This window comes from Euprymna scolopes, chromosome 14 (assembly GCF_053919585.1).
Source record: "Euprymna scolopes isolate OS-2025 chromosome 14, ASM5391958v1, whole genome shotgun sequence".
Taxonomy (NCBI): Eukaryota; Metazoa; Mollusca; class Cephalopoda; order Sepiida; family Sepiolidae; genus Euprymna; species Euprymna scolopes.
This window is the reverse complement of record NC_136495.1, coordinates 48,892,111-48,906,698: the sequence shown is the minus strand read 5'-3', so window position 1 is coordinate 48,906,698 and position 14,588 is coordinate 48,892,111. Positions and strand designations below refer to the sequence as shown.

The 14,588-nt window shown below is 40.9% G+C and overlaps 1 protein-coding gene across 1 annotated transcript; it reads left to right on the top strand.

Annotated features, from left to right (window-relative positions):
• Positions 1 to 2,490: 2,490 nt before the first annotated feature.
• On the top strand, positions 2,491 to 7,155 carry LOC145292729 (uncharacterized). Its single transcript, XM_080138766.1, has one exon. It carries the CDS (start codon positions 2,491 to 2,493, stop codon positions 7,153 to 7,155), a length of 4,665 nt encoding a protein of 1,554 aa, XP_079994892.1.
• The last annotated feature ends 7,433 nt before the right edge of the window (positions 7,156 to 14,588 follow it).

Genomic DNA, 14,588 nt, shown 5'->3' with positions numbered 1-14,588 from the left:
CAGAACATTGTTGTATGTGAGTATGTCTTACGGAGCCCACTGCATTCAATTCATAAGCAAGCAGTTGCGGTTGGAATGACCCGAACGAGTGCTTGAAGAATTCTTAGTTGAGATTTGAAATTTCACCCATACAAGTTAGTGCAACAACTGAATGAAAACAATTACCAGCTGCAATTAGAATTATGTCAACAAATAAGAATGAATTTTTTTTAAATTTCTTTTGTGCAAGAAGCAACATACGGAGTAGGCGCCAATACAGAGCCAACGTTTTAATCAGGGGACTATTTCCCCCAGACTTAGCCTCTTCTCACTCGTAACATATATACATATATATATCTTCATGCACACTTCGAACAAAAATACATACACCATCTCAAACTGACACACTATTACAGATATATAGATGACATCTTTGTCATTTGGCCACACGGCAAAAAGACATTGATGGACTTTCAGCATATCACCAACTGCCATGACAATATTAAATTCACGATTAAACACTCAACCACACATCACATTTTTAGACGTTCTGGTTAACATTTCCAATAATTATATCACCACATCTCTACACACAAAACCTACTGATGGACACAATTATCTGATGATATGAAAAAAAAAAAAAAAAAAAAAAAATTCTAAAACTCAACACGCACACCTCAGGCTCAACAAAAACCTGGGACTACTCAATGACTACAATTTCTATAACAAAGAAATTCCATGAACATTTTCCTTAGGACGGAAAGGGGTAAACCTTTATTTTATTTTTCCTCTCTTGCTAACTCTTTCCGAAACCTTCATATTTTCCCTAAATCTTTTCATTTATATTCTCATACATACATGTAGGTATTTGTGCGAGCGTATGTGTACATTAATGTATGTACACGTCTGTGTGTGTGTGTGTGTGTGTGTGTATATATATGTATATATATATGCGTGTTGTTTCAAAACATTTTCTTTAAGTGTTTTCTTCATATTACCGTATATGTATACATGTATTTCTCGCACACCTAAACCTCTTTTCCCGTTCCTCTCTCTCCCTACATTCGATACATGTAGACTTGTGTATATATGTATCGCTGTCTCTATGTGTAAGTATATGCGCTAACATTTATGTATGTATGCAAATTTATTAGTATGTGTATATATACATATATCTCTACAATTATATAAATGTGACTTTGCCTGTGTGTGTATGTGTTCGTTCGTTATGGATTTAAAAACCCTTGCACGTCCGTTTATGAAATTTTACACATAGGTTCTCAGTGTGTCTGGGTGTGTTTACGGGTACCTATTGCATCGGAAAGCTTTCCTAAATCACCATCAACTACTATTAACAATGCTTTTATTTATTTGCTATTTCCGATTTGATCGGCCATTTCTCCAATTCGTTGCCTAGCAACGGCGACCAACGCTACTGCTACTGATGCAACTATTACTGATACTCGCTGCCGACGCCCGCACACACGCTCGCACGGCTACTACTACAACTGCTCCTACTAATACTGCTACTCGCTGCCGGCGCACAGGCACGTCTACTTAACCCTTCTACGTTATGGAATTGTTGCTACTAGAACTGAGCCTACTAATACTGCTACTCGCTGCCGACGCACACATTTACATTTAACAAATTCGAGCAGACGGTAACTTTTCGTTGCCTAGCAACGGCGACCAACGCTACTGCTACTGATGCTACTATTACTGATACTCGCTGCCGACGCCCGCACACACGCTCGCACGGCTACTACTACAACTGCTCCTACTAATACTGCTACTCGCTGCCGGCGCACAGGCACGGCTACTTAACCCTTCTACGTTATGGAATAGTTGCTACTAGAACTGAGCCTACTAATACTGCTACTCGCTGCCGACGCACACATTTACATTTAACAAATTCGAGCAGACGGTAACTTACATTTTTTTCTAATTCAAACAAACAAAAAATTCATAACAATAATACAACATTGTTTATTTTTACATTTACATTACTTATGCATTTAGAAAGCATTTCTCAATATTATTACTTTTCGCATTTAATCTTCTCATACTTTTATACATATTTATTATATCTTCAATTTTTGACACCTAATGTAGAGGTTTTCAAAACTTTACATTTTAATCCCAATATTTCTACGTTGATGTAACGGGGACTTTACAAATACTGATTGCCTTTTTCCTGGACATCCATTTTTTTCATTTGATTTTACACCATACATTTATACATATTTATACATATTTATTGTACCTTCAAATTCATTTATTTCACGTATATCTTACTTTGTTTTATTTATATAAATATAGAGGTTTTTCCAACTGTACATTTTAATCCCAATATTTCTACATTGATGTATTGGGGAAATTACACATACTGATTGCCTTTATTTTTATTTTATTTTATACCATACACACTACCTAAATATTGACTCTTTCAACAATTGTTTCGGCAGCATTCCATTTCAATTCCACACACACCCGCAGAGTAATTTCGCAACAATGCCACCCAAAAAAAATCAGCTCGGAAGGCGCACGAAAGCAGCGACTACTGTTAGGAACATCAGAGCAAGCCTAGACTACGATGAAGTAGAATTATTACGTTCTCGCGAAGCACAGCGCATGTCTCAGACCAGATCTTCTGAAACACTTACTCAACGGACTTATCGTTTATCTAGACATGCTGCAGCCATGGCTCAACTACGTTCTTCACAAACTGCAGAGATTCAGGCCAACCGTAGAGCAGCCAATGCTGCAAGTACCTCTTCTGCAAGGGCCAACGAATCTACAGAAAGGACAGCTCGGCGGAGAGCAGCTAACGCAGCCTCCACAGCTTCAGCACGAGCTGCTGAATCTACTGAAGCGAGGGTCAGACGACTTGCCCGAGATAACACATCCAGAGCCGCCATTCGGTCATCTCAGCCACCAGAAGCTCGAAGGATACGAGTTCAGGCTGTTACTCGGAGATTTCATGCCTCTCGCGGCAACATATGCCCTTCACCGGAGTTTTGGTTACGCAAAGCATTGAACTATGACGCCAACTATGACTTCTCTACCCGGCAGGATCTTAGCATTGGTTCGATGAATTGCATATGTTCATTCTGCAAAGCTAAAAAATGGCCGGCAGAACCTCCAAGCCTATGCTGCTCTTCGGGTAAAGTTAAACTACCATCCCTACAGACTTTACCTCAACCACTGCGAGACCTACTTTTGGGCATGACTGATGAATCTAAATATTTTCGGAAATCCATTCGACTTTTCAACTGCTACTTCCAAATGACATCATTTGGTGCAAACATTGTCCGTGAAAGCGGCTGGAATCCCGCATTTAAGGTGCAAGGCCAAGTCTACCATCTAATAGGGTCCCTTTTACCTGATGAGACCGTACAACCATCATTTTTACAACTCTACTTCGTAAGTGACTACGTCCAACAAGCTGAAAACCGACTAGCTATTACAGCCGAGACAAACGACAGTTCGGATCGACGACAACTCAGTATTGTTTTGCAGCTTCAAGACATGCTCCACCAAACGAACCCATATATTCAAAGTTTCAAGTATGCACTACAGAATGTTCCTCTGCCTAATTTTTCCATCGTTATTAACGCAGACAAACGTCCTACAGGAGAACATGAGCGTCGCTTCAATGCTCCCACTTGCAACGAGGTTTCTGCAGTCATCCAGGGTGAGCACAACAACAAACGCGACATAGTTATTCATACTAGGGGTGGACGTCTGCAGCGAATACATGAAATGCATCGATCATACGACGCACTACAATATCCCCTACTATTTCCTTACGGTGACGATGGATACCATTTTCACATACCATGTCAACAAAACTTGGGACAAACGACCATCAATCCCAAAACTATTACATGCAGAGCATATTACGCATACAGACTGATGGTTCGCAACGACGATTTCAACACTCTCCTTCGGAGTGGACCTCTTCTGCAACAATACATAGTCGACATGGCAGCAAAAATGGAATCTGAAAGGCTCCTATATATTCGGGTTCACCAAAAACAGCTTCGGTCGTCTTCATACATACATCTGCACGATGGCATGAGAAATGAAACTGACCCTAACACTGTTGGAAAACTGACAATTCTTCCGTCCACATACATCAGTGGCCCGCGTTATATGCATGCCCGCACACAAGACGCAATGACGTACGTCCGCTATTATGGCCGACCGGATTTGTTTATTACCTTCACCTGCAATCCATCATGGGAAGAAATACGAGATGAACTGTTTCTGGGTCAAGAACACTACGACCGACCTGATCTCATTGCCCGTGTTTTCCGGCTTAAATTGTGCAAACTCATGGATCTTATAGTCAAGGGTGAAATCTACGGCCGAGTAAGGTGCCACATATTCACTGTAGAGTGGCAAAAAAGAGGCCTTCCGCATGCCCATATCTTAATCTGGCTGTGTGAACGGATTCAATCCACTGATATTGACAAAATTATCTCAGCCGAGATTCCCGATCCTGGATTAGACCCACAGCTTTACGAAATTGTCAAAGCAACGATGGTTCATGGACCCTGTGGTCCTGGCCAGAAAGCTCAATCATGCTGTAAAAAGAAATCGGTGTGCGCTTGCGGCTACCCACGGAGATTTGTCAATGCTACACAAACAGGAGGTGATGGTTACCCACTTTACAGGCGACGGAGTCCAGGTGATGGCGGCCATACGATGATAGTCGGTCGGAGCACTGTTGATAACCGATGGATAGTACCGTACTGTCCCTTGCTGACGAAAATTTTCCAATCGCACATCAATGTGGAGTTCTGTCACTCAGTGAAATCCATTAAATATATCTGCAAATACATCAACAAGGGAAGCGATGCTGCAGCGTTTGCTGTTCAGCGCGACGGTTCTCGAGACGAGCCATCTGCTCATGTCATTGGACGTTTCTTGTGTTGCGGTGAAGGTGTATGGCATTTTTACTCATTTCCCTTGCACCAAAGATATCCTGCAGTTATACAACTCGCTGTTCACCTTGAAAATGGGCAAAGAGTTTACTTTTCTGCCGGCACTGCTAATCAGGTGGTGGAGCATCCACCAGAAACTACGCTTACTGCCTTCTTCAAACTATGCGGCCATGATGAGTTTGCAAAGACGCTTTTGTATCCACAGATCCCTTCCTACTACACTTGGAATAACAAACAGTGGACTCGCAGGAAGTGTGGAGACCCTGTCGATGGCTTCCCAGGGGTTAAATATGATTCCTGTCTCGGGCGAGTTTACACAGTGCCACCACGTCAACATGAGTGCTTCCATCTTCGTCTTCTCCTTCACGAAGTCCGTGGCCCTATAAGTTTTGATGACATAAAAACTGTCGATGGCGTCCTGTGTGAAACCTTCCGTGATGCATGCTCCCAGTTGGGACTACTTGAAAACGATTCTCAGTGGGATGCCGCCATGACAGAAGGAAGTCTATTCAAATCTCCCCATGCTCTACGGTCGCTCTTTGCAATTATGATAGTATGGTGTGACTTGAGCGATCCAAAACATCTATGGATGAAATTTCGTAACTTCATGACCGAAGACATTTCCAGAAGAGCCCAACTTGAGAATACATCGGTGGAGCAAGACTACTCCCAAGTGATTTACAATGAAGGGCTAATTTGCCTCGAAAACCTCCTTTTGGAAATTGGTGGTTCCACTTTACCATCATATGGCCTACCTGCCCCCATCTGCCATGAAGGGAATAGTTTGAGCCTAAATTTACTGCGTGAAATATGCTACTCACCTACAGAACTTAATGCGTACATTGCTGAGAATGAGCCTAAACTGTTGCCTGAACAACTGAACGTCTACCATATGATCAATGAAAATGTTCAACAGAACCGTGGAGGAATATTTTTCTTGGACGCACCTGGTGGCACAGGAAAAACCTTTGTCACCAAATTAATACTTGCCCATGTGCGACGGAGTGGAGCTGTCGCTATAGCTGTTGCAACCTCTGGAATTGCTGCAACTTTACTCCCTGATGGCAGAACGGCACATTCAGCTTTAAAATTGCCCATCAACTACACACAAACTGAATTCCCAACATGCAACATCGAAAAGAATTCGGATAAAGCTGTTTTGTTACGCAGATGCAAACTCATCGTATGGGATGAATGCACGATGGCGCACAAAGTTGCGTTGGAAGCATTGAACAGGACCCTTCAAGATTTACGCAACTGTGACAACATCATGGGTGGATTAACAGTTCTGCTGTGTGGAGATTTCCGACAAACACTTCCTGTTGTCCCAAAAGGGACACGCGCTGATGCTGTTCAAGCATGCCTGAAATCGTCGATACTGTGGGATCAAGTTCACCATTTAAAACTCACAACAAATATGCGTGTCCACCTTAGCCGCAACCCAGATGCTGCTAATTTCTCTAATGCACTTCTGGAACTTGGTGAAGGACGTACTCCCACAGACACTGAAGATTACACAAATGTTGAACACATATCAACCATCGTTGAAACGCCAACCCACCTATACCAGGCAGTTTTCGAGAACATTCAGAAAAACTACAGGGACTTTGATTGGCTCGCCACGAGAGCGATTCTGGCTCCAAAAAACGCCTCCGTCAATGCGATTAACTACAGACTTTTGGAACTCATCCCGGGAGAGGAACGCGTCTATAAATCCATTGACCGCACACCTGATACTGCTGATCTGGCTGATTACACGGTGGAGTTGCTAAACTCCCTAGAACCACCTGGCCTGCCACCCCACATACTCCGACTTAAGGTTGGAGCTCCTATAATGCTCATTCGTAACCTCATACCACCAAAGCAATGTAATGGAACCCGCCTCGTGGTAACATCCCTGTCACCTAATATTATCGAGGCCAAAATATTGACTGGCTGTGGAAAAGGAGAGACAGTGCTAATTTCGAGGATACCCCTATATCCATCAAATCCAGACCTGGGCATTTACTTCAAGCGATCACAGTTCCCTGTGAAACTGTGCTTCGCGATGTCCATCAACAAATCCCAGGGCCAAACCTTTGACGTTGCAGGCATTCATTTACAGGAGCAATGTTTTTCTCACGGTCAGCTCTATGTAGCTGCCTCACGTGTGGGCTCACAATCCAAACTCTTTGTGTTTTCTCCTAAAACACTTGCTAAAAATGTTGTTTACAAAGAGGTTTTATAATTTTTCAACAATTTTACACCTCAATTTCTCCTCTCTATTAACCGTGTTTATTCCTTCTAAAGCTTTGCCAGCACCCAGTAAAGAATTCACTAACCTGGATTCTTTTTTGTAACAAAATGAAAACAATTTCATGTATTTACACAGTAACCTCTATGGAAAGAGAAATAGAGTGAAAATATGAATTTGGCAAAACCTAGAGTGCCCTTAAATATATTCAGAAGCATTTGCGGTCCTTATAATTCTTTCGTCTTTATTTGGTTGCCAACTCTGCATAATTAGATTCATTCTGATCAACCCTAAACAATTGTATTGGCTATGGAATAACATTTTAGCAGTACAACAGTAAATTATTTTTCTGTTTTTTGAACGTCCATTGAACAAACAACTGATCCTGAAGAAATTGCAAAACAGTCTACACACATATTAGTGAAAATGTGATTCAGAAGTTTCAAAGACATTGGTCTAAAAAACATAGACCTCATCAACCAAGCATAAGTACTATGCCCGGCAACATAAGGTAAGGAATTTTTTGCCATAGTTGACTAATTGTAAAACTATACAGCTACAACGACATAAATTCTTAAAACGAATAGATGGTCAATATTGAACCTGTGGTTTCTTTCGCATAGAGTTAAAGAAATCATGGCTCCCAAAACCTTACCATAGTATTTGGTTTTGAGCTGGAAGAATAGCTGCTAAGGGGACAAATCAGATGTGGAAGCTACATTGATCAGTAAGACGTCAATATAACCAACTTTACTAAAATAATTTAAGGATTACAAAAAAAAAAAATACTGAATGTACAGACAATAAGCATTAAGATGGCATTAAATCACCCCCCCCCCGAACAACGTCGGGTAATACTGCTAGTATGTATATATTTATACGTGTGAGTATTTGTTTGTATATGTATATGTGTGTACATAATATACAATGCCACACAAAAGTATTGGATACATTACAATTTTCTTCATAACTTTATTTAGGGTTCAAGATTTTACCTAAAATTTGGTCAGTATATTCCTATTACTATTCTAAATTATATTTGGAATAGTAATTACAAAATCAAAGTTTAGGAAGTTTATATTTAAGGAAAAATATGAATTAATAAATGCAAAAGTATTGGATACATTTTTAAAAAATTATTTTTCTGAAATAAATTTAAATAACTTTTGCTTAGCGTGTTAAAATAATGCAAACAAGTTATCACTGATCAATCTAAGAGCTCTCCCTAAAATAATTTTATAAAATTCTTCCCGTTTAGGCTCACTCCTTCAAAGTCAACCAGTTCATTTATAAAAATGCCTAAAACTAAAGAGTTGTCAAACATTTGTCAAAAAATTGTTAAGCACAAATAAAAAGGATATCGAATAATATCAAGGGAACTTAATCTACCACTTAGTACAGTTAGAAACATTATTAGAAAGTTTAAAAATCTTGGTGAAGCTGTTGCAAATCTTCCAAGATGTGGTCGGCCAAGGAAATTAAACGAAAAAAATCAATGTGGGTAAGCGGAAAGGTACAAAAAAAAAACAAAAAAAAAAAAACTTTTCTTACTCGTGGTGAAATTCAAACCAACCTCAGAAGCTGGGATTAATGTGAGCAAGGATACAATAGAGTTCGGAAACGTGCAGGTTTTGTATCAAGGCCCAAGAAAAATTCCATTATTGAAGCTTAAACATGTCAGATCACGTTTGAATTATGTTAAAACACATGGGGAACAACCCCAACAATTTTGGAACAAGGTAATCTGGTCGGACGAAACGAAAATCGAAATCTTTGGAAGAAACACAGCAACACATGTATAGCGTCAAAATGGCACCGCCTATAACAAAAAGAATACCATTCCTACGGTAAAGTTTGGCGGTGGTTCGATTATAGTATGGGGGTGTTTTTCATCCAAAGGTACTGGTGAACTAGAAACCATCAATGGTAAAATGAATGGACATACGTACAGGGAGATTGGAGAAAAACCTCCAGAAATCTGATTTGTTGGGACATAATAGCAATTTCGTGGTTCAGCAGGACAATGATCCCAAGCATACTGCCAAACTAACTAAAGAATGACTTAGAAATAACAGAATTGACGTTCTTATTTGGCTCAGTCAGTCTCCAGACCTCAACCCAATTGAAAATTTGTGGAAAATATTGAAGATCAATGTTCACAAGAGGAATCCACAAAATATTCAACAACTAGAACAGTTCTGCAAAGAAGAATGGTGCAAAATACCTGCATATCTTTGCAAAAAACATGTGTGCAACTATAGAAAGCGATTGGAAGCTGCTGAACGTAATAAAGACTATGCAACCAAATATTAAATCAATGTATCCAATACTTTTGCGTTAGTTGATTTATATTTTTCCTTTAATATAAACTTTCTAAACTTTAATTTTGTAATTACTACTCCAAATATTAGTTAGAATAGTAATAGGAATATACTGACCAAATTTTAGGTAAAATCTTGAACCCTAATTAAAGTTATGAAGAAAAATGTAATGTATCCAATACTTTTGCATACCACTGTATAAAATAAAAAGGAGCATTTCGTTTCTGTCTTAAAACAGTTGAATTTGGAAATGACCTTTTCGTTCTCTTTTTTTTTCAAATGAGAAATGGTCGATTTCCAAATGAATTCATAGCATCTCTCCTCATAACATCTTATATCCTTTGAATTCTTGTTATCTCTTGGAATAAATAATATTGTTGGAATTCAAAATATTCGACAGTTAAAAAGGCGTTTCTTCATTTTTATTTACTGTTTAATTTTTCTTTTATATGTCTATATGTACTTATATGCATATGTATTTAAAACTGACATGGCAGGGCAAGTGATGCCTTTGGAAAGTTGGACAGGCATTTGTGGAGCTGTCACGAGATCTTGGCTGCCAACAAAAATTAAAGTTTATACCGCATGCGTTCTCTCTGCTCTTCTCTATGCCTGTGAAACTTGGACAACATACAGGAAGCATTTGAGACGTCTCGAGCGGTTTCACCAGATGTGCCTAGGGCGAATCTTAGGTGTGGGTTGGCAAATGTATGTCAGTGATGTGGAGGTGCTTGAACAGACCCAATGTCTAAGCATTGAAGCTCACATTAGCAAACTGACAGAGATGGAGTGAACATGTGGTGAGGATGTTAGACAGTCAACTCCAACGAATTTGCTGCCATCATGTATTTAAAACTGACGTGGCACCTTCTCATTGGCTATACCTCCTCCTTTCTTTTTCTTTCATGTATGCTCATCACTTCACTACACTGATAAAGACTGAAGGATCGGTCGAAAATTATGTACTTGTAGAAAAATTTTTTTTCCCCATATTTTGTATTCTTGCACCTCACGAAGAAAAGTTATAAGCTTTTATAATATATATATATATATATATATATATATATATATATATATGAGGTTATTAAGAGTGCTCAAAGAAAAAAAGAGCCAAATATATTTGTAAAGGTAAGAGTTCCACATGGTGGCCGGCCATAATCCAGGAAGGGGACATTTTATATTCAGCACCGTCCGTTTCCTGTAGACCTGCGCACGAAGCCACTGTTGCGTGTCGACACCGCCTGTTTGCGAGAGGCGGTCTTTTTCGAATCAGTCAGCATGGTTAGCAGAGGTGTCTTTCTTTGCTTGTGATAGACGTTGGTTCTGGGGCATATAGCTTGGCAAAAATAGAGGTAAATAGTTTTTTTTTTTATTCCAATTTCCTCGGTTTTCGTTTTGTTTCTGTGAACATGTTTGTAAGACATGTATTTACTGTATTTTCAGTTTTAAAATGACGACGAAGATGTTCTAGCGTTGGCCACGTGCGCGCAAATAAATGTACATATCAGTAAAATTCGTTGTTCAGGATTTTTGCTCCAGTACGCTTGCTGTTACAGTAAAACTATTCCGTGTACAACAAGGTAAAATATTACGTTTTTTTGTTTTACGAAATTTTGGGAGTAGAAACTCTAAAAAACAAAAAGGAACCTGCGAACACTTGTTGTACTACTATTTAGAACGGCAGCCCAACGATTTTAAGAAGACGAACGCTGACCTGTTTGAGAAGCACAAAAGCGTGTTACGTTGCGAGCAGAATTTCTAAAAGTAACAGAAAATCTGTGAAACTTGCGAAACGAACCACCTCTTTGTTTTATATATTTTTTTGAAAAGGACATTTACTTCCACTTATTCTTTTGTTTGTAAAAAAAAAAAATTTTTTTTTTCTTTCAACGGACTCTTGGAAAGAAAAACTCTTTAAAGTTTTCCGACGAATCTTTTGTCAAAAAAAAAAAAAAAAAAGCGGACACTTTTACGTACGAAATTATCTGCGACGTATGTTATTTTAAAGTTTGTTTTTTCTTTCAGGTACGCGGCACATTTCTGCTGCGTTTATTTCATTTTTTTTTTTTTTTTAAAATTCTTGTTCTTATCTTACGAACATTTATACGTGGCACTCGAACAAGAAGCCACACGGCACGTGTTGTATTTTGTTTTATCACCCTGCTTTGCTTTTGTATTCTGTATATTGTCTTTGTTGTACTTTAATATCACCGCCTTGCACCCAAGTTTTTATTTTTAAATACAAAATTAACATAAATATGGCAGAAAAAAGGGCACCCACAGAGTGTGACGACTCTGCGTCCACATATTCCAGCAGAACTGCTAGAAGTCGTTCTTCTCGGTATTCAAGGACCTCTCACGGGTCCCGCATGTCTAGAAAGTCGACAGAGACTTTGGTGGAAGTTGCTATCCTCAAGGCGAAGCTACAATATTTGGGGAGGGAAGCCCAGCAGAGGGCCGAGTTGGAGAGGACTCGGCCCGAAATGGAGCTGCACATAGCCCAAGCCAAGCTGGAGGTTCTGGAGAACGCACAAGATGCAGCGGAGGAAAGGAGTCGCCCAGCATCTGAGGTCAATACCGACCACAAAGTGAAAAACTTCCTGAGGTCACAGGCAGCCACCAGTGAGCCGGTGTTGGGTGCTGCTGGACCATCTTTGACTGGATCTAACCCCCTGTTCGAGGACTCTACGCCAGCCGAAGAAACCAAAATTAATCAAATTCGTCTGAACCCTGATGCACATTTTGCGCTCCAGCAACGGGAACAGCCCATACAATCAACCAGTGTTGACTTTGTCGACCTGCTTAATACCGCTCCCCATGGCCAAACACCATTGCCATTGGGTGACCATAACGTCCCTAGCGACTACTATTCACAGCGAACGGAGCGGGCAGGTGAAGATACCTCGGGAGAAGCCTTGAGGGAGCTAGTTAAGTCGTTGGCGGAACAGATCAGTCTCAGCTGGCTACTCCCACCTGAGCCTGGCATGTTCTATGGGGATCCAATGAAATATCCGAGTTGGAAGACAGCATTCCAGACCCTAATAGAGCACCGGAGGATCCCACCGGCAGAAAGGTTGCATTACCTGAAAAAGTACATAGGCGGCCAAGTCCGCGAGACAGTAGAAAGCTACTTCCTACTTCCACCTGAGGATGCCTTCGACGAAGCAAAAGGATTGATCGAGGAGCGATATGGGAGCCCGTTGGTGATTGCCGATGCCTTTAGAGATAGATTGGAAGGCTGGCAACGGATTGGCCCAAGAGATGGAGCGGCTCTGCAGAGGGATGCTGACTTTTTGAGACAGTGCAACATGAGCATAGGAAGTCTCCGGATTCTAAATGACGAACGAGAAAACCGAAAGATGCTGCAAAAACTGCCAGATTGGATTGTACACAAGTGGGCAGGTGTCTCACAGTGGAGAGAGGATAAGGGTGAATTTCCTTCCTTCAAGGAGTATATGGACTTCATCACTAGGCAAGCACGCATCACCACAGATACAGCGACTTCACTTCAGCTTGTGAGAAGCAATCAGCCAGCAAGAGAAAGGCCGACCTTCAACAGGGAAAAACTCCAACACAATCGAGAAAGCCGAACCCTTGCGACAATCAGTGACATCCCAAGAAAGGACTCCTACCACAGAAATGAAAGCTGCGTGCTCTGCCGAGGCAGTCATGACTTGGATGTTTGTGTGACCTTCGGGGCAAAGTTTCTTTCGGATAGAAAACAATTTACCCGAGAGAGGGGACTTTGCTTTGCATGTTTACGGCATGGACATGTCTCTTGCAGATGCAGACAAAAGAAAAAGTGTAACGTCTGCTCAAGGCTACACCCTACATCGTTGCATGGTGACACCAGAATGCAGGAAGGAACGAATGACGAAAGGGGAAGCACCTTAAGGCCCGTTGAAAGCACGTCTAGAACAACTCTTGAACAGCACTGGATCATCCAGAAAAACTTCAATGATCCTCCCTGTATACATATCACACGTAGACAAGCCAAATAACGAACGGCTTGTGTACGCCATCCTAGATTCCCAGTCGGACACCACCTTTATTCTGCAAGACACCTGCCAATCACTGGGACTAGCGGGCACATCTGTGAAGCTCAAACTATCCACCATGCATGCCGAAAACAAGGTTATCGACAGCACTAAAGTGCAAGGACTGATGGTTTGTGGTTTTAACAACCCGCAGAAAATCAAATTACCCAATGTATACACCAGAAACATCATGCCGGCTAACCGAGCGCACATCCCCACACTTGAAGTAGCAGAATTGTGGCCAAACCTAAGACCTATCGCGGGTTCTATTTTACCTTTACAGGACTGCGAGGTTGGCCTATTGATCGGGTACAACTGCACCAAAGCATTGACACCGAGGGACATCATTGCCCCAAATGGAAATGGACCGTATGGTCAGCAAACTGATCTTGGATGGGGCATAGTGGGTGTTGTTGACACTACCTGGGAGGGCACGGACTGTGACCATGTCGGAGTTAGCCATTGCATTGTGGTCAGGGACGTAACTGAAGATCTCGCACTATCTAACAACCCGAGACCGGAACCCGCATTATTTTCAGTGAGAAATAAAGTCAAAGAAATCATTGATCTGAACAGCCTGATCAAGATGTTCGGGTTGGATTTCAGTGAGAAGCATGCAGGGTCCAAATCTTTGTCGCAGGAGGATAGGAAATTTCTCTCGGTTTTGGAGGGGAGAACCCGGTTAAGGGAAGGACGCTACGAGATGCCTCTACCCTTTCGAAATGCCATGTCGCGTTTGCCGAACAACAAGGAAATGGCCTTGCAGCGTTTGCGACCCCTCAAAGGACGCTTTCAAAGGGATCAGGCCTATCATTACTAAAACATTATCCAAAATAGTTCAATAATGAAACCTCTATGACGATGACTGGATACCCAGAATACAGGAGACGTAAGAATGGACTTACTGTACAAGTTGGAAACCACATTGTAGATAATAGTTATGTTGTACCTTTTAATTCTTACTTGTTAAAAAAGTACCGTGCCCATATTAATGTTGAAATCTGTGCAGAGTATTAAATATATATTTAAATACATCTACAAGGGACATGACTGCTTCGATTGAGCAGAT